This window comes from Anneissia japonica, unplaced genomic scaffold, assembly GCF_011630105.1.
Source record: "Anneissia japonica isolate Jap-2015-1 unplaced genomic scaffold, ASM1163010v1 scaffold699_len907043_cov185, whole genome shotgun sequence".
Classification (NCBI taxonomy): Eukaryota; Metazoa; Echinodermata; class Crinoidea; order Comatulida; family Comatulidae; genus Anneissia; species Anneissia japonica.
Window position 1 is genome coordinate 489,107 of NW_022722982.1, and position 23,150 is coordinate 512,256.

Below are 23,150 nucleotides of genomic sequence, written 5' to 3' on the forward strand. Positions count from 1 at the left end.
TTCATGTGGCATTACCGTCGTCAGGCACGTCGTATAAGGTATTCGTACTTGTGCGTTAAAATTTTAAAATTGTTAATATCACTTTTCAGATAATTTAAAGCACGTTTCAGGTCATTTTGAATATTCCAAAACTTTCCAAAATTTTACGCGCCGTACGCTCATTTCCACGCCCACAGCACGTACTGAAGCTGGAAATTACGTTTCGGTTACATGTGTTGGGTTTCTTGCACTGTATTAATACTACCGTGCGCACGGACATTAAGACGTATGTGTACACATTTGTAAGTCCTTAAAATGCTCAAAGTTACTCTTTTCCTTTAAAATTTCTTTAAAAATGCTCAAAATTACTCTTTAAAATAGAGCATGTTTTAGCATATAATACTTTTCAATCAGAACCGCGCGTGCTTCGTGAGGGTCAAAATACGGCGGATCACCAAACTCGTCCTCAGTGACGAGTTCAAATCTAGTTTTTATGATAATCCTATTCTTTTCTACATACTGTCCAATGCTGCCTTGGGGTCCCCAGTCTTGAATTTCTCCTAAATTTTTTCGGCAATTTTTTTTTTTATATCGTACTGCGTCAGCTTTATATTACCGATTGCCTTAAAGATTTTACTGTTATATAATCTTGTTTTATATTATTGATAAGGAAAGTTGAAATGTTTGATACATTTGGGTGTGTGTCCTGTTGTATTTGTCAAAAGATAAAATATTTCTAATGATTATTTCAGGTATTCTGAAATGATGCAAAATCTGAAACAACATACCAAAGATTCTGTGGAACGTTTATTACTTACATTTGATGAGGATCACAGTGACTGTCCGATGAGGGAAGCGCATTCTATGCGGGATAGTCCCAAGCGGTGTAGTTTTGAATTCAGTGAGGGAAGCTCTTCATCTTTTGACTCGTCTTTCAACCAGGGTTTCATGTTCATGAACCAAGGACACTTTGTGACCATCTCTGAAAACCTAGAGCCCCTGAAAGCTTTAAAAGTGAGTTTATACATAAAGATATTTGTCTACATTAACAAAAAAAAAAATTATAAAGAAATCCCTGAAACTAGGAGTCAGTCTTCTTTGATGGAGTCTTTATCTGCACAGCTAAATGTGCAGATAGCCTATTGCTCTTTATTATAACAAACTGTGTAGCCTGCAGTCTGCATATTTTATCCCTATATGTATGTAGTAGCTTTGGTAGTTAAGATGGTCGCCTTCAAATTTTAGTCTTTCGGGTTAAGTCCTGTCACGTGTAGATGTTCACATGATCAAAAACAAGCCTCATAATTATGTTCTTCAAGTTCTCTCTGGTCATGCTACATAATCTACTCATCCAGCTATTATACAGTATGTCCCTTTCACCAATTAAAGACAAGGTAGTACTCTGCAATGTTGTACAATTTCCTGACCACCCACTTCTTCCATTTCTTTGCCCTGCCCATACAATGTCAGTTCATCTTCCCTTCCCTTCCACAACAACTCACTTCCTTCTTTGAATTCTACCTCTTTCCTTCCTTGATCTGTCTTCTCACAAAAATGGTACAGTATCATGAAGGCACTCAAAATGTTGGAATGAAAAAGGTCAATATCTGGTGGGTATACATATCACTTTGACATATTTGGTTTTTTTTCAATTCAATATAAATTTATTGCAAAACAAGAACAAGTTTTGAAATGTACAATAAGATAGAAAGTTAAAACAAAAAAACAAAAAAAACCCCCAATAATAGAAACAGTAAAATCCTAAAAAAGCGACATTCTCACAAGGAAGAATAATAAAAAATAAAATCGCATAGTTAAAATAATTATTAAAATTTCTATTATTATTATAAGCCAATTATTACAATTTATGATTATTATTACTATTGCAATCATTACAATTTATTATTATTATTAATACTATTGCAATAATTATTATTATTATTATTATTGCAATTCTATAAAAATTTATATAGAATATTAAATTGACAAAAATACAAGTACATTGTATGAAAAGAAATGAAAGAACATTGCAAAATTGAGCCCAAACAAGGTCTTTGGCAGGTCTTATTTGAGTAAGGTCACTATCCTGTGATGCATAGGTCAGTTACTAGAACCTTACAGGATGCAATGTTGGCTAGTGTAAGAGTGTGCAGGTCATTTGGAACTTTGTGGAATGATGTTGTTGGGTGTGCAAGTCTGTTTTTTATTACCTTTGTCGTTTGACACCACTACCTGTGGATGCATTTATTATATTATACAACACATGTAAGCAAAGCTTTTTCCTGTTGGGAAAATTCCAGTGCCAACTATATTATACCTTCTTTGTTTTGAACATGCTTATGTTGACAGTCAAAATGATAAAGGATAAACTGATAACATCTTGTGAGCCACAATCTTGGCTATCATTTTTTATTTTGCCTTTATCCCTACAGACAAGACAGGATGCTATAACCAAGCTTTGCCAAATTCCACCTTCAGATGTTTTGGCTTGTGACCAATGGGAACACCTGAGAGCAGGTCTGACCAGTGCACTTGGTGATACAGACCAGTGCTTAGAAGTTAGTGGAAAATACTTCATTATCTTCATGATTATAATTATCACCATCCTTATTATGTTCATCACCAGCTCTCTCATCAAGGGTTTTTAAAGGACAGTGTAATCTTAGATAAATGTTTCCAATGTAAGAATGGTGCGCCTCAGGAGTACCATTCTGGTGCATCAGTCGACTTAAAATTTAGTCAGTCTCTAATCCCTCTATTGCATCCTTGGGACTTCTTATCACCCTGATTCGGATGCTAATCTTAACATTGAAGCTAACCCAAACAAAATAGTAACAGCTTGTTCAGCAGTTTTCGAGTCTATATTTGGAAGATTCATTAAAAGAGAAATTGGTTACTCTACTGAAGGAGATCAATCACCAAGCACATAGTGACTTTTTGCATGATGCGCTGAACAAATCAAGCTTGTATTATTATCATGTTGCTCTTAAAATACATAAAATTATGAATGATCCTACACATCCCCTACACAGTTGTTACATCAACTTAAATAGATCCACCACGTACACGGTAATGTTGTTACAGAAACTCATTTCTGCCCAACTCGATTCACAAGCATAATTCTAAATTTAGAAAATAATGTTTAACCCTTTTACATCAAATTTTACCCCCCCCCCTTTTTTTTAAAATATCAAATTTAACTCTCTTAACTTTGAATTACAGTCGTTTTTAGAAGTTTTATTGTTAAATTTTCAATGTTATAAATTTATTACTCGATCTGTGTGTGGTGCACTGTATGCCCCTTTGAATTTGAATTTTTTTTTTTTTTAAATGTTAATGTTTATAAATATAAAGCTGTACAACCAAAATTTTATTATATGTTTTTATATGAGGACAAATAATAATAATAATAATAATAATAATAATAATATAATAATAATAATAATAATAATATAGTTCCTTAATATAGCGCCCTATAATAATCTCTCAGAGCGCTATAACATTTATATTATAATAAAATTTCTTGTATCTTGTATCTATATTCTTGTTATTATTTTGTAAAACTAATTTAACTATTTCTATTTTAGGAAAAAAGTCTACAATTTCATGCAAAGATGTTTTCAGCCAAATCTCATACAATCAGCAAGGAAGTATACACCAGTTTAGGTAGGACCAGATTTATTTAAAGCCATGATAATGATGATGGGAATATAAAGTTGGTGATGTAAATTCAGATTTCATGAAAAGTATATAACCACACAAATTTGAGAAGTAAACATATATTACCTTATTTTTAGTGGATTACTTATGTAGTCAGTTTCCAGCAAGAAAGGGTAAATCTATGTATTTGAAAGATGGTCTAGATGTGAACAACCCCAGCATCAAGAGTCTTCTGCGTAAGGTATGTTACAGGTGGCTTAATGTTAAATTCAAAGAGGGAGGATGTGGCCAAGCCCAGTCGGTCCCCTTAATTCTGAACAAATTATTAAAAATGGAGAAAAATTATAAACGTTATATTCAAATTGAAGGCACCTAGAGTTGCCATATCCATAACATAACTCTTTTGCATGGTAAGGTGAGGTGGTATAGAACCTCTATCTGTAAAACTTCCTCCCTGGAACCCTTCCATATTAAAGGTCCTGGACCCACCACCATGGTGGTTAAGATACTCATCTTACAATATGTCAAATACAGCATGCTTGATAGGAGTTGTTGTTGATAAACACCTACCAAAACCAAATGTTGATACAGGTACTGTATTTACAAAGCAATTATTTTGTTAACTAGTATAATTTTTTTTTAAATTTACCAGACTAACAAATCTAGTCATTCAATTTTTATAAAAATATTTGTTAAAAATAACAAATAATATTGATCAGTTTTCTCAAATATATTAAATAGAAAAAAATATTCATGATGGATTAATATTAGAAAACACTACAGTATTTGCTGTTTAAAAAATTTTCATTTTTCTAACTTTTTAATTTTTTTTTTCTTTGACCACTGAAGACCTTTGCTATATGATTTATATCTGAGCCATGTTATCATTTTTGTGCAGTTTCGGTTGTTGAATGAATTTCAAATAGAAGTCCCCTCTTACTGGGTCAGGTTCCCAGAAAAGTAAGTTCACCATTTTAGTCATTTCTCATGGATTATGTAATACTGTGTAATATTTTTTTTTTTCTGTTACTGTTTGTATTTGTTTGTACAACCAGAATGAAAACCACTGAGGCAAACCGCATTTTTACCATTATTGTTATTAATATTAATAATAATGATATTAATTTTAATATTATTTTATATATTTGTATTCATTCCCCTCCCCCACTAGCTTGGCTAGGCCTTTCTACCACTGCCACCAGTGTGTGTCTATTTTTTATCAATAGATAAAACATGGATACCGTCCGATATCTCGATAGTTAGCCAACCCTAATCCTCTTCAGCGTAAGGCACCATATTTTTCGACATTAAATGTGGAATACCCTGGCTCTACTACTTGGCTCCAATGGAAGATATACTTATGGTGTTTTGTATGTATTGTGTTTTGTATGTATGTATGAAGGAAGAATATATTGCAATATGGTTACCCTGTATGGCACTCTTCAATAACGAAACAGCAGTCCGAGGACATTGAATATATTCAAAAGTGTGCTGTACGAATTATTCTTGGAGAATCTAAGTATTTATCTTATACAATGTTATGCAAAAACCATGGTATCCCAAAACTAGCTGAGAGGAGAACATCACCTGTGCTAAGCTTGGATGGAAACTTTTCAACTCAAGACACCGCAATTTTTTACCTGAAACAAACAATGCCATACATAACGGACACCTCAGACACTCTAAACTATTACAAACACCACGATGCAGAACACAACACTACAAGTCTAGTACCATACCATACCTTGTACACAATTTGAATGCTAGTAAACATTTTACAGACAACTTTTAATTGTATCAAACTATTTCAGATGAAACTTCATTCAATTCCAATTTTACATTTTGATAGCATGGTTGATCCTTTTGTTCCAACCCTTTTTATTAGACCTGTATGTTAATATCATAGTTTTTATTTTCTCAAGAAATAATTATTTAATCATTAATGTAGATATATCTTAATTGTAAATTGTAATATTGATAATATTTGGAAACCTGCAATTGTAAATATTAATAATTAATGTTAATTTTTTTCATTTATATATATATATATATATACTGTCTCTTATACACATCTAGATGTGTAGTGGCGAGTGAGTGAGGGTAGAAAAAGCTAGATGGTATAAAGTGAGAATTTCATGCAAGTATGATTGGAAACAATAGACTGGGTGAGATTAGAATAAACAGCCTAAACAAGTAAACAGGAAGGCCAAAAATAAACTTTAGAGGCAAGCCTCAATAAATAAGCCAAATGATTTATTTATATATATATATTCCTGTCTTTTAATGTTAAATTTTACTGGGAATTTATAATATGACTCTTAAATTGTAAGTAGTAATTGAATATTTGAAATTGTTAATAATATAAATGAATGTCAATATCATGATACAATGAATAAATATAGATTTTTATATTTTGAATGTATTGTTTTAGTGAATGTATCTTGTAATTCTGTTATATGATATTTTGTGCAAAGTTTGATATTTATATAAACTCACAGGTTTGCCCTCTGGGATTGTTTTTTATACCAAATAAATTTTAAAAAAAGAAGATACAAATCAAACTAGGGCAGTCAGCCCTTAGAGCGTACCTGTGCCTGAATACCGAACAATTGACAGGCCGTGTATAATAATAATAATAAATTTATTTTTATATAGCGCAGAATGCTTTAAACCTCTATGCACCTTGCATTAAAAGCGAATGCCAGAACAGAATTAAAAGAAAAGATGATTAAAACAGTGAGCAAAAATCTTTCAATTCAATTTCTTATCAGTTCAACTATTTCATTGTTTACATTTTGTTATATGATTGGCTTGTCATTTTTTTCCTTTCCTTCTAACAACCCTTGCCTGTATTTCCCAATCCCAAGTTTCTTTTCCTTTTCTTATGTTCCCTTAACTTTCCTTTCCTTTTCCATTCTAGTGTTTCCTTATCTTTTCTTTTCTTTAATTTCCTTTCTTATGTTTCCTTATATTTTCTTCCCTTTTCCTTTCTGATGTTTCAATATCTCTCTTTCCTTTTCCTTTCCAATGTTTCCTTATCATTTCTTTCCTTTTCTTTTCAATGTTTCTTTAATGTGGTGAACAATCTTTCTTGCCAAAACAAGCCGGACACATGAAATAAATCTGGAAAAATTATGAATTGGAATGAAAATGTAATTTGGAGTGATGACTTTTTAGAAGATGTATAAAATTATTTCAAGTATTAGCCTGTTTCAATTGGCAAGCTGTTCCAGAGTTGCTGCCGCCCATGCAAATGAATGTTGCCCATAGAATTGAGTTGGAAGACGACTACGATGTGACAGAAGGGATTCAGAGGATGATCTAAGGGATGGTGTATGGGTGGATGAGATCGATTATAAAGTCATGGTGTCATGATGTGAAATCATTTGTATGTTATAAGAAGTATTTTGTATGATATTCTTATAATGTATATATATATATGTATAATCGGAAGCCAGTGAAGATTTTTCAAGGACTGGAGTAATCTGGTGTTGAATTGGAACATGTAGAACCATAATAGGTCCATGGTAGAACTAAACGAGTTGCCACATTTTGTACCCTCTGGATTTGCTTTATGTCTTTCGATGGCAGACCATTATGAAGTGAATTACAGTTATCCAACCTAGAAGAGATGAACGCATGTACAAAAATTTCAGTAGACTTGATATTAAGATATGCTTCCGATCTTCCTAATGGATTGAAGACCAGCTTTGCATATGTTGTCTATGTGATTTGTCCTGGCTAGAGCCGAGTCCATTAGTACTCCTAAATTGTGAGTGGTAGGTGAAGGTTTGATTAAAATGTTTCCAATATTCACTGAAAGGACCAGGTTAGCTTTACGAAAATGGGATGAGAAATGAATAATCTCGGTCTTTGCATCATCCAAAACAAGCATATTGCTCTTGCACCATGATCTGATGTTGGCGATGCAAGCCTCTAACTTACCTAATTTACAGCATGCGCAATGTTATCAGGACTAAAAGGAGGGTATAACTGAGTTTCATCTGCATAAACCATATATTCGACCGTATGTGCTGTGATAATGTCATGTAAGGAAGCAATAAGGGGTCCAACAACAGAACTCTGTGGTATTCCAAATGAAAGGGGGGTATGGGCAGTTCCATTGTCGTGGGCTGTATGTCAAAGAGCTTTCCAATATAAAATTCAAAACGTAGAAATATTAAAACCTTAAAAACCTCAAATTTAACACCTAATGTATAAACCCTTATAATTTGACAACAATAGTAAAAATACTGTACACTGTTAAAATGCAAAGTGTTGATATGATGTTTTTTCTTTCTTCAGTTTTGTGGAGGATATATTGGAGAAAACAGTGAAACTGATTGATATCAATTCGCATAGTTTATTAGGCTCCATGGAAATTGTTTGTCCTGTACACTTCATTGCACTGCTGGATCCAAAGGCTAGGTGGTTCAAGAAATGGATGGTAAATGCTACTTTATACTGTACTATGTCCCACGACCTTGGCCAAATCTCCTAGTACAATTTTGCAAGGTTTATTTTTTTTTTTTTTGCCAATTTTGGCTGGCATTATGCATCACCAGTACCACATGCCAACTATCTCGCCATTAAATGCATGTCATATTACAAACTAGAATTTAAAAAAAACATGTTATATAAAAATACTAATGTAAACCATCTGACCCCCTGACATACATATAGAATTTAAAGGCAACTTATTTACAATCAAATTTCAGACACATCAATATGTAACCTAATACTATAAACAGATTTTCGCATAAATTCACCAAAAGCATATCACACACACTAACAAAATTTACTTACAAATCATTATTACATCAGACCTTTAAAGAATCTAATGTTTTTTTGTGTGTAATTACACCACAGGTTACTGCAATAGAAACTCATACAATAATAATTAAATAAATGCACTTCGGCCAAATCGGAACAAGATAGACAATATTAGAATCATAATCAAGCTGTTTGCCACACAGATAAATAATCAGGATAAAATTACTTTGAGAACAAGGATAAAATGCACATACTCTTTTTGGCATTATAAATAACATGTTCCTCGCCGAAAATTCACATTCATCAATTATTATATATTCACCTACATTGCGCAACTATGCACAACTGCAGGCAATTAAATAGAAATATAGCAGAATCCTGTATTTGTTGACTGTAAAATGTGGCCAACTCTGGCAAAACCTACTATTATTACTAGTCAGATAGCCAAAGAATCAAATACCAATTTTTTTTTCATCAAATAAACAGTTTTTGAAGATGATTTCCATGATGAATATAAGCTTACATTACAACAGGTATTAATACTATTAGGCCTATTATTAGTGCCTCTTATCCATTTGTCTACAGTATTTTAATATTATACTCTTATTATTGATTTTTTATGACAGCATGGGCATTACAGCAGAACTTTTGTTCTAAAGTCTCTCAGGGATAAACCAGGATTGGTAAGAATTCTTTGTATTAAATGCAATATTCCTTATTCCTATTCATAAGAAATTAAAATTAGGATTTTGAGTACAGTTAAACTGCCTAAGTTGACTGTGCCTAAGTTAAATAATTTCTAAGTCGATCTTATTTTGCTTGCTAAATTGTTGTGTTTTCAATTAATTAACAATCTGTAAGTCAAATTTTACATGCCAAATTGTGTTTTTCATTTAATTAACAATCTGTAAGTCGAATTTTTGCCTAAGTCGAACAATATTTCAATAGCATTTTGGATTCGACTTAGGCAAGTTCAACTGTAGTTTTGTTGCTAACATTTAAAAAAAAAATGTTTTGCTTTCTATTAGTGTATGGTACAATTTCGGTTTTTTTTTTCTTTAACTGCTACTGTAGGGCCTCTTTAGTCAGTTGTGCCTTGTAAAAAAGAGTAATATATGACTAATGCCGTCCTTTAATTCTTAGGTTGAGAATGCCCTGCGGCAGTGTATGGAATTCATAGCAAAATCAGAAAACCTACAAGATCCTGTTAATAGTATCACAAATACTTTTGATAAGCAAAAGATTGGTAATGTACTCTATATAAAATTGGTTTTAACTAAAAATTATGGTGTAAGATTTACTGCCACTCAAAAATACTTTGAAGTAAATCTCCAGAGGAAAAGTTTTTGTCACGAAAAGCATATTTGACGAAAAAAATCGGGAACGGTTAATGAGATAAGAAAAGAGCCGTAACCACCCCTTTTTGCACCCTTTTTTCCAGTTTTTAAATATTCCAAAATCTGGAACTCATTAACCGTGGGTTGTTTGTCAAACATTGTTTTTGTGTCTCAGAAAAATTAGTTGTATCAAAAAAAAATTTCCTGCGGAGCCTGATTTTGAAAATAGATACAAATATTTGAAGTGCTTACTTAAAGATGTATTATCCCCTGAAAATGACAAAAATCATTAAAAATCATTTTGAAATTAACTTGCTCATTATGTAGTAACATACAAATTATTAACTTGAGCATAGAAATTATCGAATTTAAAGAATGTGTACCCTGATTTTTATACTGGATAATGATAATAAATTTAAACACATCCAGTGTCTGGAATTGCCATCATTTTTTGCTGTAAAATTATGGGTAAATATTTTTTTAATTTGTTTAAAATGTTCAAGTTGATACTCTTTATGAGTAAGTTAATTTCAAACATGTTTTTTAAAATTATTTTTTTGGTATATTGCAATGGACAATACACCCCTAAAGCCTGGTTTCCATAAAATCGCTACACTGTCGCTACAGTGTTTCTAGTGCAATCATTGTACTGCATAGAAGTCTCCGACGCAATTAAGAAGGCTCCCCGATTCAACCAACCAATCAGCATCACCGAAAGCTGTTGGTGAAAAGCATGTAGCGATTGTATGGAAATAAAGCTTAAAAGAACTACATAAGTTATCAACTTTCAATAAATGTATAGGAACTGTATCTTTTCTGTCCGTTAATTGGCAAACAAATCATCTTGTTTTAACTTAAAGTTGAAAGGTAATAATTTGATTTATAAAGATTTAGCAATTTTTTTTTTCATTTTATTTTATTTTTAAGTTTACATCATCACTTTTCATTTGCACTAAATTTTCGTCAATCACTGATTCGATATCGTGCCTCCACTTTTTTGTGTCTCATGTGCAAAAAGCGAAAAGCAAATCTCTCTTTACTGCGCTGGTTAACACCAATGAAGCCTAGACAATCCTCAAGGCCTAAAAAGGCATAATGGTTACGAAATAACAAAGTGATGAACTTAATTATAAAAGAACTAAAAAAGATAAGGCAACACTGAAATAATTCAAAATAATGTTTACAGTACATTTTAATCTATTAAAAATATGTCTACCAGGAGGTTAAGAACACTAACCCCTAGTAAACTTCATCAACCACAATCAATTTACCGCATTCATCATCATCATCATATTGCAAAGGGCAGTGCCAAGTGAGTCAGTGAAAATGTATGAAATAATGGTTTTTTGGCTTCTATTTCCTATAGTGCATTCAAAACCTGACTATAATTGCATAATAGTACTCATTTTCAGTAAGTTTGTCGTTTATGTAGTAGTTTTGTAGAAACATAGGCCTTTTACTAACCAAGGAATTAATACTATTTTTTTTTTAATTCATTTTTGTAGGTGATACATATTCAACATTCTATTCTGAGAAAGACTTGAAATTTGTTCATTTTGTGCATTCCTTGTCTCTGATTGGTCGTATATTAATGTATGCTGGAGGACGAAACCTTTTTCCAATCTCTTCAAAATATGGACCAGGTAAGAGTTTGAGGAATAAAGACATTAATTTTTAAAGCATTGAGTTTCAAATTATCACTGTGACTTGTGTCCTTGGGAAATGCCCTTTATTTACAATGTCTCTCCACCCAGGAGTTTATAAGTGGGTACCTGGTATGTTTACCTTGCCACATTATGGAGTGTTGTCCAGGAAGCTGTGTATGTATTTCATAGATGTTTATTTATTTAATTATTTTATTTTTTATTTATTTATTTATTTTTTATTTGTACCATATTTAATGATCCAGCAGAAGCTGATCATTAGGGACCCTAAAAACCAAACAAACGAGAGTAATCCAATGACAAGGTCACCAACATGGACTTATTCCTGCATGCCCTTCAATTTTCCTTACTGCCACTATATAGTTCAATTATATTAAGTATCATGTTATTAACTTGTAGTTTTCTTTTGTCAGTGAGCATACAAGATTTAATGGTGTCTCTAGTAACATTACTGACAGATTCCAGCACAACTAGATCCTCTAGATCCCAAGGTAATAATATGAGTCACTTGAGGCTAATCTCATTAAATATTACAATAATTTGAAAAGTAAAAAATAATAAATAAGAAAAACAAAAAAACAAAAAAAAAAAACAAATGTGAAGAAAAAGAAATTATTGATCGCCCAAAATGCCTCAGAGGTTATATCAGGGCGTCCAGGAATCAAAAATTCCCCTGACACTGCAATGATAGTGTTGTCTATCGATCATCCTGGTGACACTGCATTCTAATGTAGTCAGTGTCAGTGTCTAGTCCGTGTCAGCAGAGGAAAGGGGGAGGGGCATGTGCTCACTTTGTTCTTCCAATGCAGTTTTCAATTTTTTTAACTAACACACACACACAAAATGAAATACAAATACAAAATGTTACAATAATTTGCTAGAGCAAAAACTGAATACAAACATATATCATTTTCTATTACTGTAATGAATTCCCCAAGCTAAATCTTGAATTACTTTTACTGTAAGCTGTTACTAGGTATAATGCTTTTTCTATTGATATATTTATTCTGTAATTTGTAAACATATTTTGTTGCATTGTTTATCCAAAATTATTTAGAACACTTTACTTGTCATGTATGTTCTGTATTTAAAATGATTGTATGGTGTTTTTTTTCTCTTTTAAAATGTTTATCTGGTTTGATGTTTTTCTTGTAAAATGTGCTTCATTTAAGTTTTATACCTGCCTTAGCACATAGTTTTTAATAAAGATAACAAGGATGATGATGATTTTGCAATGACAACTACATACTTTTTTTAAAATTTTAGACAAACTCAATCCAGCTATTTTGGTGACAAATACATTCAAAATGCTTTGCTCGGCTAAGGAGGCTTGTCACAAATGTTTTTGTACGAATGTTTTCATTGGTCATTTGATTAAGCCTGTTCTTGAATGGTTAGATGTAAGTATTTCAACATTAAGGCCACCTCCATTGAACAGATGTGGTTGATATTTTATTACCGCAAGATAATGTAGAATTTATCAGTGTAACTTTTTTTTTATAGAGTTCCCGCCATGCCCTCCTAGCCACTCAGTATAGTGGCGGCACCAGAAAGGGGGGGGGGGTATCGAAGTAAGTACTGTATATACTTACTTTAAGGTGACCCGAATTTGAGATTTCTGGACAATTTTGTATGTTGGGTATATAAGATGATACCCCATTTCACCGTTGAAATTCATACTTATTGCAGCTTTTTATGGTCTTGATACTGCATTTAGCTGGCTAAAAATGGAGCCCAATGCAGGGTTATTCTTCCAAATAATACCATTTTTAAATGAGACTAACAATTTAGTAGATTCATTGCAGTAGTAAATTTGTGTGTTACATACTTTGAAAATCTAAAACTTAAATGTTACAAGTATAAGGCGACCCCCTGTTTTTCTATCGTAATTTACTATTTCAAGCCTTGTCTTATACGCTAGTATATGGTATATATATATATAATATTCTAATTAGGTTATGCTATGTAGCACTGTAAACACAATATGAACAAATAGATGATAAATAATAAAGATACTAGATGTTATTATGTCACGCATAGACCTTCAAAGAAAAGTTACTTTATCCAGTACCAGAAAAAGTGTCTGTAGAGGCATTTGAACCTCTCGCCACTCCCTATGTCAAAGATAGTGCCTGGGGATTAATGCATTCCCAATGAGGCCTCAATGTCTCAGTTGGTTAAGGCATGTGCATAGACAACAGAAGGTCCTGGGTTCAAATCCCTGTTGTTATTATTTTTCAAGATTCAAGAACACTTTTTTATCCCATTCTAAAATTGAAAATTAGTTTTTCCTTTACAACAGCTAGGTTAAAAAAGGATACAAAGTAAAGAAAATCACAAGACAAATAACTTGGCAATTAGCAATACAACTTCTTTTGAATTTTAAAGTAAACTTTTGTCATTGTTTATTTGTCCCAGGATGATCCTAATGATGTACTTCCACAGGAAGCAACTCTCCTTCACATTGGCGATATTCTGACAGCTATTGCATCATGGGAAGCAGGAAGGCACATCCTTCTTTATGGTGAAAATGGAAAGAACTTTAAAGAAAACAGGTTAGGACCGAGTTAAAATTCTTCCATACTGTAATATGATTGATTGTTGTCTTTGTGACAGATTCTAAAATGAAGTTCATTATGTAATGATATAATGATTATGATGTGTTGTACCTGTAACAGTTGTGGGTATTTATGTGGATATAACAAGAACAAAATGCTTTGTGCTTTATCTAAAACAACTCAAAACACTACTGAAAAAAAAAAATATTGTTTCCATTCTGTAATACTCTGATTAATGAGAGGTAGGCCATGATTTGACTTTATTGGGTCATCTTTAGGAATGCATACACCAAACGTGGGCAAAGTGCGTGCGACCAGACAGCGATTTTTTTGCAGCCCGCAAATATGAATTTAAAAGCCTATGTGTGCGGCTCGCCAAGCAACATTGGCTAGAAAACACCTTGTTTTTTACGGCCCGACCCTGATCATATGTAAAAAGTAATATTAAAACTGGGAATAAAGTGGTGTAAAAGCAGTGCTTGGAGGATTTTGAAAGTGCACTGGAAAGATTAAAGTTGGATGCGGCCCTCGGTGTTATATCAGAAAGTCATTTTGGCCCTCCAACTGATTTTTATGCCCACCCCTGGCATACACATATATTATACCACAAAATAGTCTTGAAAAGCTTTGACTTTAACTTCCTACAAAATTTATTTCTTGTCCTAGATCTGCAGCAGTTCATATTATTGCAGAGTTCTCTCGTAGAGCTCTCAATGGAACATTTTCAAGTACCTTCGGTCTCAGACCAAGTCGTGCTGTTGCTGGTGCATACCTGTACCTCTGTCGACAGTTGTATAACACCTGCGAGGGCAGACTTGCTCTTCATCCGTATAAGCTGCATACAATTGTTGTTAATGCATGGAAAGAGGTACTGTAATTTCAATACCACATACTGTTCAAAATGCCTATTTTTCTTGGTAAGCATCCCATCTAACATATTTTAGTGCGTGAATCATGTGAATGTCAAGATCTGTAGTACTGAGTGTAGCTACAAACAGGATTTCAAAAATATCTTGTGAATATTTTTTAATAAATTCAACATCTGTTGTCAACATCTGTTTTGAAGTGGAGATGTCAACATCTGTTTTGAAGTGGAGATTTCAGATAGGGGATATATTCACATGGGCGTAGTTGGGGGTGGGATTGTTGCAGACACACCCCTCCATGGCAACAAATTAGTTCCACTTAGGGGGTTAAAATGCCATTCATTGGAATAGTTATTTAGTTCTGCATTTTGGGATTTAGTTCCACATCTCCCCCTCCCCCTCCTCTGGCTGAAACCAGCCTTTGCCCCTGTATTCAAGTAGCTTTAAATTATTTTTTTATATGGCTTTTAAAAATATTTGATGTCCAGATTCTGATTCAAAAAACCTGAATTTTTACCTGTCTAGTTAAATAAAACACAATTAAATAGTAGTTGTGAAAATTATTATTCAAGCTCTAAAGCATTTGATATCAGCCTTTCAAAATATTAAGTAGTTCCATCTTTTTCAACAGCTCTTAAGGTGAGTACCATTTTTGTAAAAAGAATTGAAAGTCAGTTACATTGATTCGTTCAAAATATACCCCCTGAGTTTTACCATGGAGAACACTTGTCACATTGAATTGGAATCAACAACTTTTTTATGCTTGCCGGAAATACATTGAGAGATTGTGTTTTCTTTTCTGTACTACTTAGCAATTTCATTCGGATATGTATATTTTTTTATTGTTGTTTGTTAAATAAATGCTATTTTATTGATTGATTGATTGATGTTTGCGTATGAATAAAATGACAAGAGAACTGAAGTACAATGTTAAGTCAGTAGCCTCTTGGTTTGGTGATGCAGAAACTATTTGAGACATTATCAGTAATGGCAAAAAATAATTAACAATTTTGCATTAGGCTGTGCGGGAAGTACAGGAAGCCACGCCTACTCCGGGAGCAGAGGATGGTAACCCAGTTTGCTCTGCCTCTGAAGGTGCTGTTGCATGGGAAAACACTTTGATTGACAATCTTCTTAATTTTGCAGGCACACCCAAAGTAGGTTGATTTGTAAAACATACATAATATTTTCTCATATTTGTATATACAAAATAATAAAATCATCCGACATTTTGAATAAAAGTAAATGGCCCCTGACTCCCCTATTATCTATATTCATGGGATTATGAAGTACAATTATCGTTTAACACATATTTCATACCTATTTTTTCAAAAATTTTGTGATTATACTTATTTTGAAATTTATAGAAATGGTTTTGTTGTTTAACAAATGTGAAGTTCTAATGTTAATTATTAATATCAGAAACATCTCATGTCTAGTTTGATTGTAAACAGTAACAGTTTTTTTTTTGTGTAAATTGATGAATTAACTAGTGTTTTTGATTGTGTTTCAGGGTTTACTGTTCTTACAACAGACAGGTGCAATGAATGAATGTGTTACTTACATGTATACCAGATATGCAAAAAAACTTCAGGTCAGCTGTGCACTCTTTAAAATTGTGTCAGACCCTTGATTCCTTTATGAAAGCTATGAATTATAAGACTAATAATGTTTACCTGCTAAAGTGAAATATTTTGATCCGCTTCCAACACTGAAGCTGGTGCTAGAATATTTTGTTTTTTTGTGGCATAATTGCATGATGGTTTACAGCAACCTCTACCACAGTGTACTGACATTGCTGGAGTCCTAGTGTGCTGACATAGCCAAGGTCCTTGGCTCTTCACAAAAATGTGAGACAATCATAAAAAAAGGTACAGGTAAAGTTCGAAACCTGAAGCAGGCCGGAGTGTCTTAATTAATCAAAGTACTGTATAGGTATTGATTGGTGAGAGTTGGTTTATGATTTACAGATGTGTTTAAGATTATCATTGCCATGTATTGTTACGAGAGTGTCAGGAGGGTTATTTTGTTGTCAGTAAGTTGTTTGCAGGTAGATACATCTTATTGCATCAATAATGTTGAGGTAGTTTTAAATACTTATTTTACTCAGCATTGTGGGAAAACATACTAAGCATTAAATGACATCTGACAACTTGTTCTTGTTAGCTAACAACAATTATTGAAGCTTGGTTTCCATGTAATCGCTACACACAATCTCCGACAGCTTTCGGTGATGCTGATTTGTCATTCGAATAGGGGAGCCTTCCAAATTGCGTCAGGGACTGATGCAGTACAACGATTGTACTGAAAACACTGTAGCGGCAGTAAAAACAACAAAAGATGCTCTTCATTCATTATTTAGCCTTTCATATTGAGAGTGTCTTACAGAGGCCATACCACTTTTTACTTGTAAAAATTAAGATTTACATTTTGGATTTGTCATAGTATATAATACAGAGCTTCTATGCACTTGTCCACCATCAACTATCATAAGATGTAACTAAGCTAAAAAAAATGATATATAAACATATCACACTCTCTTCTCCTCCCCCACCACAAACAGCGTTATCAATACAGAGTATATATCTTTTAATATTAATTTTATTGTTTTGCATGTCAAAATGTCAAACTAATCATTATTATTATTCAACTTATTTATGTGCAGGTTAGCAAGACTGAAAAATTTGGGTATGGAACTATGGTTACACAGGTGGCAGCCACTGCAGCTGGAATGGCAGCCCTGCAAGGCTCAGGGTTCATAAAACGCATTGTTAATGAACTATGGACTGTATTAGAATGTGGCCGTGATGACCGACCTGTTCTACGACCTTCTCATACCCCAGTAGATCCAATTGACAGAACAGCTCACAAAGTATGATAACATTTATTTTGTTTTTATTGGTTTTTTTTTTTTGTTTGACTCCATATACATCCCCAGCATTTGACCCCTTTCCCGCAGGCCAGCTCCGGCCTGCTAACAATTCTGTCCTGGCCTGTGACAGTACTCGGGAAGAGTAATTTTTCCAGCCACTGCCGATTTTCATTTGAGAATTTGAGGGCCACTGGTAAGGGGCCAAGTAATTAAAAACAACTTTCCCATGAGCAAGTCAAGGTGATCATCTCAGAACTGGTAAATATTTGAGGACCCAGTAGGCTTTTGAATATAATTAGCCGAGTGTCTAAGTATCTGACATGTTTTTCCAGCGTTAAGGACTACTTGTTGACATTGGTCCCAACAGATTGGTGCTAGCCACTACCTTAAAAGGTAAAATACCAGGAATATGCATTATTCTTATATAGGATCACCTACAGTTGGGAATGAAACATCTCATTTGATCAAAATCAGACCTCTGCGAAGGTCAAGGTTCTTTCAGGTGGAAATGTTTTTAATGTCCTCTAATCTAAAACATTATAGTCATTGCATATTTTGTACATACCCTAGAGTCTAATTATCATTTGGAGAGCTCAGCCAATTGGATCATATTCGTATAAAATGAAACATTCCATAATCCACTGCACCATTGGTGCTAGATTATTCCGAGTCTTGGATGGGTGGGTTATAAAGTTCTTGTGTATTATCCAAAATTTTCTTCAAGCAGAGATATACGGACGAACATGCAAAGGCCATTGCAAAGGTTCCTATTTTTTTACAGCGTATGAATCAATAAGGAAGGTCATTGAGATTTATAATTTTATTTTAAGTCTTCACCTTTGAGCATCGTCTCTGGTTATTCAAGCTGATTTACATGTCATGTAAGGGGAGCATAGTTAGTTTAATTGATGTTCCTAGAGAAAAAAGTTGATATACAGTAGTACAATTGATAGTTATACAGTATGTTTGTGTTGTAGAGTTTTACAAGTCTTGTCAATGTGTTGTCAGCATTCCCAGCAGTCTATGAGGTTATAGCTGATCAGGTTCTGAAACATTCCCAGATTTACACATTTCGTGAGATGCCTGACACAATAGTGGTAAGTGAAGTTTCATCAAAATTTAAATGGGAGTGCAAGATATTAGGCCTTTTTAGTGCATAATATTATGCCTTTTAGTGCATAATACTGCATAATCTCATTCTGCTGTAGAATTACAGGCTATTAAGGATGATCTAAAACGTGAAGCATCCTAGAGTCTAGAGTCTAGAGGGGGTGTGGCTCACATGAAACGAATCAATATTACTGAAACTATGATTATTTTGGGTATTCTATGCTTGATACGATTATAACATGTTCCTATTGGAGCACTGTACATTTTCTATTTCTATAAAATGTAATGAAAATAAATACTCAGATCATTATATTATTTTGTTGATAGATAAAAATACTCAAATATTAATACCAACAACAACAAAAGCAGCAGCGAGCAATACACAATAACGATAGAGAAAATTGTATTAAATTATTGTTTTACATACCTCAAAATAGGATTAAGTCCAGCACATGAAGTGGCTTTGTCCACTTTGATACACCACCACACACCCATTCATAGTTCTTAGAGATATTCTCATAATTTCTTTGCTCGTTTGGACATTGGTCATATCACCTCATCATTATCATGCTTCTATTAAAGGATATTATTGAGAGATTGATTTTAGTGGACTCTGATAGCAAGGCTCATTCCCTCTTCAATATGGAACAGTCTCACACATTTGGATTGAGGTTAGTGGGACTTATGGGTACCTGTTGGCATTGTTTTATTTTATGTATATGTTCATAGGATACAGTCATGCACACGATGTTCAGCTTTCTTCGTTTCCAAAAACTTGTGCGAAAAAATATACTCTAACGAATTAGTGACTTAGGTCATCTTTCTCTGAACATATGCAGACTGTAGAACAGGTGTAGGCTTTTATAATATGCCTCTTCCTGAAAGTTATAAAGCACAGTTTTCCCTGGTCATTGGGTCCACATGCTTTAAGTGTTGCTGCTGGTAGTCAGCGCAGGAGAGCAGGCAACCTCACCATACTCATTTATACTCCTGGGTGAAGACAAGCAATGCAGATAAAGTGCCTTGCTCAAGGACACAAGCGAAATGGAGACAAGCGAGGGATTGAAACCCCGGCCTTGAGGTTGGGAAACCAAACCGATCCCTCCACACCAAACCGCTTCCAAAATCTCTGTTCCAAGACTGTTGTTAAGCACTGTAAATGGAATGCACTTCTGGACAGAATATATCGCTCTGGTGTGCTGCTGATAAATAGGTCTAAATGTAGCAAAAGCAATGCAAGGTTGCGCAGTCTCAAATTTACAACCTCTCGATTGGCAGCAAGCTGTACCATGCTACTATCAACTAATGATTTATCAATCAATCCATCATGGTCATTATTAGTAGAGTGTAATCCTATTGATATTTTTTAACAAAGCTGCTATGATGATTATCTTCTAGATTATTAAGTATAATGGTTTGTTCGTTGGACACTCTTCTGCTGTTGGAGTCCCAATATTCAATCTGGAGCACACTCCTGAGGGCACAGCAGGACAACAAAGCAGACAATGGGTTTGTACTATTCTTTAGTCAGTGAATGCAAGACTTGCTTTTTCACATTTAGTTTTATTGTAGGGTGTATGGTAAAAATGGCCCCGGGAAAAATGGCCCCTGAAAAATAGGGCCCCGGATAAAAATGACCCCAGAAGAAATTTCCACCGTTAAAAACAGTCCCTAATGGCCGGTATGTAAAATTTGCCCCAGTGATGAAAGTTAGTAATAAACTTTAAAAAAAAAAACTATTTAAATGCTGCAAAACAGGTGGAATCAATAAATCAACGCAAGTCGTTCATTTTTTAAAACTACAATAATTTAGTTTTTAAAAAACAATCTGTCAAATATTATAGTTGCCGTTTATATTACTTGCAGGAAGTATATTAAAATTAATACAACATATTTTTTAAATTGCAACTTTTACATCATCAAAATTCAGTTATTAGATTCATGTGTTTGTTTTCTTAAATAATTTAATCAATCAATGTAACATTTGTTTGTTATTTTAAATAAAAACGTTAATCAATTGACAGTTTTTTTTAACAAACTTATTTGTTCTTTAAAAAAGCAGGCATTTTTTTTACTTTGTAAATTCCTGCTAAAAAACTGCCTAATAAAACTTAACAGTAGCATCTTTTTTAAAAAGTTTTTTTTTTTTTAAATGACCTGTTTTAATTTCACTTAAGCATATCAAACTAATAACAATAAACAAGTCAAGGTTCCCATAAAATAGAGTATTCTTGTAGTTTCTATTTTTATGACCAGATAAACAAACTAAATCTTAAATATCCTGGTAAATAATAAAGGTGCTCTATACCTATTTCCTTATATACATAATTATTCCCAAATAAACAATATCATGTTAAAAACAGCTGGATTACTAAACATCGATTTATGCTGATTTGTTGATTCGATTTTTAATAGTTCCAAGATTTTAAAAAAAAATTTAAAAATCAGTTTATTACTAAATTTTATCAGCTTTTACCTACCTGTCATCTGGGGCCATTTCTACCAGGGCTGTTTGTTATGTTTCAGGGACCATTTTTTCCATGGCCATTTTTACCTACATTTTTATTGTAGATACAATTATTAATGAAAAGTTCTTCGGTTATATGTTAGCCTAAATAGAAATATAGATCTTAACATAAACATCAATGGTGAATGGTGGTGTTTTAATTGATGAAAATTTGTCACGGGATAAGAAAATTGACTGTGTCAAAATTAAGGTCTTGCCAGGCTTTTTGATTTATTTATTGATCTTATAATTTACTCCCTCAGCATCTCCAAACAATGATGTACAAATCTTTAATAGCCTTACATTTTAACTACTGTAACGTCATATGGGGGAGAGCGAACAAAACACTATAAATTTTTCTCCAAAATAGGGCAGCAAAGAAGATTTTGAAAAAGTCACGCTATGGCTCTAATTCCCAAGCCCTGCAAGACCTTAGATGGATAAGCCTTGATTCAAAACTATTTTTTAATGAAGCTACTACTATATGTACAAGATTTTTTATGTCAATGGACCTTCATACCTTAGTGATTGATTCATATTAAAAGAACAGCAGTATAACACAATCAGTAGATGTTTTATATATAGAAAAACCAAAGACTACAAAAAAAAAAAGATTTTTACCTACCATGATGCTATTTTATGGAATATAATCTTAATGACAATGTTAGAAATGCGCCAAGGCTTGTCAAGTTCGAACAGTTTATTTTATCTTGAATTAAATCAGTTTACTCGCTTTGTATATCTGTATGATGATTTTTTAGTATTTATGTATAGTGTTTCTTAACCTTCTGTTTTTGATATTTAATTAATACTTTGTGTTTGAATTTATTTTTCTAGTTTTTATACTGCTTTTATGTATACGGCCTTGATGAAAAGCACCCTTTGGTGAATCAAGTTTTACCGTGTATATAAAGTATTTATTATTATTATAATATTTCAATACAATTTCCTGATCTACTATTGTCACTACAGGGAGATTTTGCAAACTTAAGTAATAGATAACGAAAACTATTACAGCATTCATTTTAATAGTATTTTATTTCAGTGACATCATTATTGATATGTTGTCTGTGGAGAGGAACCAAATACTTGTGAGATCCTATACAATTGGTGGACCATCAGAACGAGTGCTGCCTCCTAAGACCCTTGACATAGACTCAGAACACCCTTACCCTTGGCCTCTGTTTTCATCATTTCCTGTTCCTAAGGACTATATTCCTTTTAGCTCTAGACCATCTGCGATGAAACAAGGTTAGTATAATATTAATATTCATATTTAAAGGTTGTAGCTGAGGTAAGAATAACATTTATGATTATGGCACCTCTGGTCAGAAATGGCACTCTTAAGACTTAAATTTGAATATAATTTTCTTCTTTTCTCCATTTTTTTTACAAAAAAAAAAAAAATGTGGAGTAATTGTAGTGTAGTAATTTTGAAAATTACTACACTCATAATTTTAACATGTTTAAAACAATGACGAATTTTTGACTTGTTTGAACTTGACTTGGGCGAGGCTTACTGGGTAAATAATAATTGAAAAATGAAGCTTTTATGCCCCCACCCCTTCCCAAAAAGGCTGAAAAAGCAAAGAAGCAACTCATCATTTTAAACATTTTGTTGAACTGGTACGTCATGCTATATATCTGCCTAATATTAATGATCTTGTCTATCCTTGTAGAAATCGGGACAGTGCAACCATGAGAGAGATTCTGGGCTTCGTAGTCCAGTCCGAAATGTTTTTTTTTTGTTGCTATATTTAAAAAAAATTGGATATGATGTAGAGTAGACATTGATAAATCAAAAAAGTATGTGCAACATTTATTT

At 33.1% G+C, this 23,150-nt stretch overlaps 1 protein-coding gene across 2 annotated transcripts in view; it reads left to right on the top strand.

Annotated features, from left to right (window-relative positions):
* Nucleotides 1–23,150, top strand: part of LOC117112043 (protein broad-minded-like) — a 52,652-nt gene that overhangs the window by 19,142 nt on the left and 10,360 nt on the right. For both annotated transcript variants that reach the window (XM_033255096.1, XM_033255095.1), the window contains 20 exons: nt 732–993; nt 2,412–2,537; nt 3,567–3,645; nt 3,777–3,880; nt 4,538–4,599; nt 7,945–8,086; nt 9,039–9,095; nt 9,556–9,658; nt 11,255–11,392; nt 11,827–11,904; nt 12,680–12,813; nt 13,832–13,968; nt 14,638–14,839; nt 15,857–15,994; nt 16,351–16,431; nt 17,503–17,709; nt 18,687–18,806; nt 19,402–19,490; nt 20,218–20,328; nt 22,371–22,576. In XM_033255096.1, the coding sequence (XP_033110987.1) occupies nt 732–993; nt 2,412–2,537; nt 3,567–3,645; nt 3,777–3,880; nt 4,538–4,599; nt 7,945–8,086; nt 9,039–9,095; nt 9,556–9,658; nt 11,255–11,392; nt 11,827–11,904; nt 12,680–12,813; nt 13,832–13,968; nt 14,638–14,839; nt 15,857–15,994; nt 16,351–16,431; nt 17,503–17,709; nt 18,687–18,806; nt 19,402–19,490; nt 20,218–20,328; nt 22,371–22,576 (2,576 nt within the window). The remainder of the gene's footprint in view (nt 1–731; nt 994–2,411; nt 2,538–3,566; nt 3,646–3,776; nt 3,881–4,537; nt 4,600–7,944; nt 8,087–9,038; nt 9,096–9,555; nt 9,659–11,254; nt 11,393–11,826; nt 11,905–12,679; nt 12,814–13,831; nt 13,969–14,637; nt 14,840–15,856; nt 15,995–16,350; nt 16,432–17,502; nt 17,710–18,686; nt 18,807–19,401; nt 19,491–20,217; nt 20,329–22,370; nt 22,577–23,150) is intronic.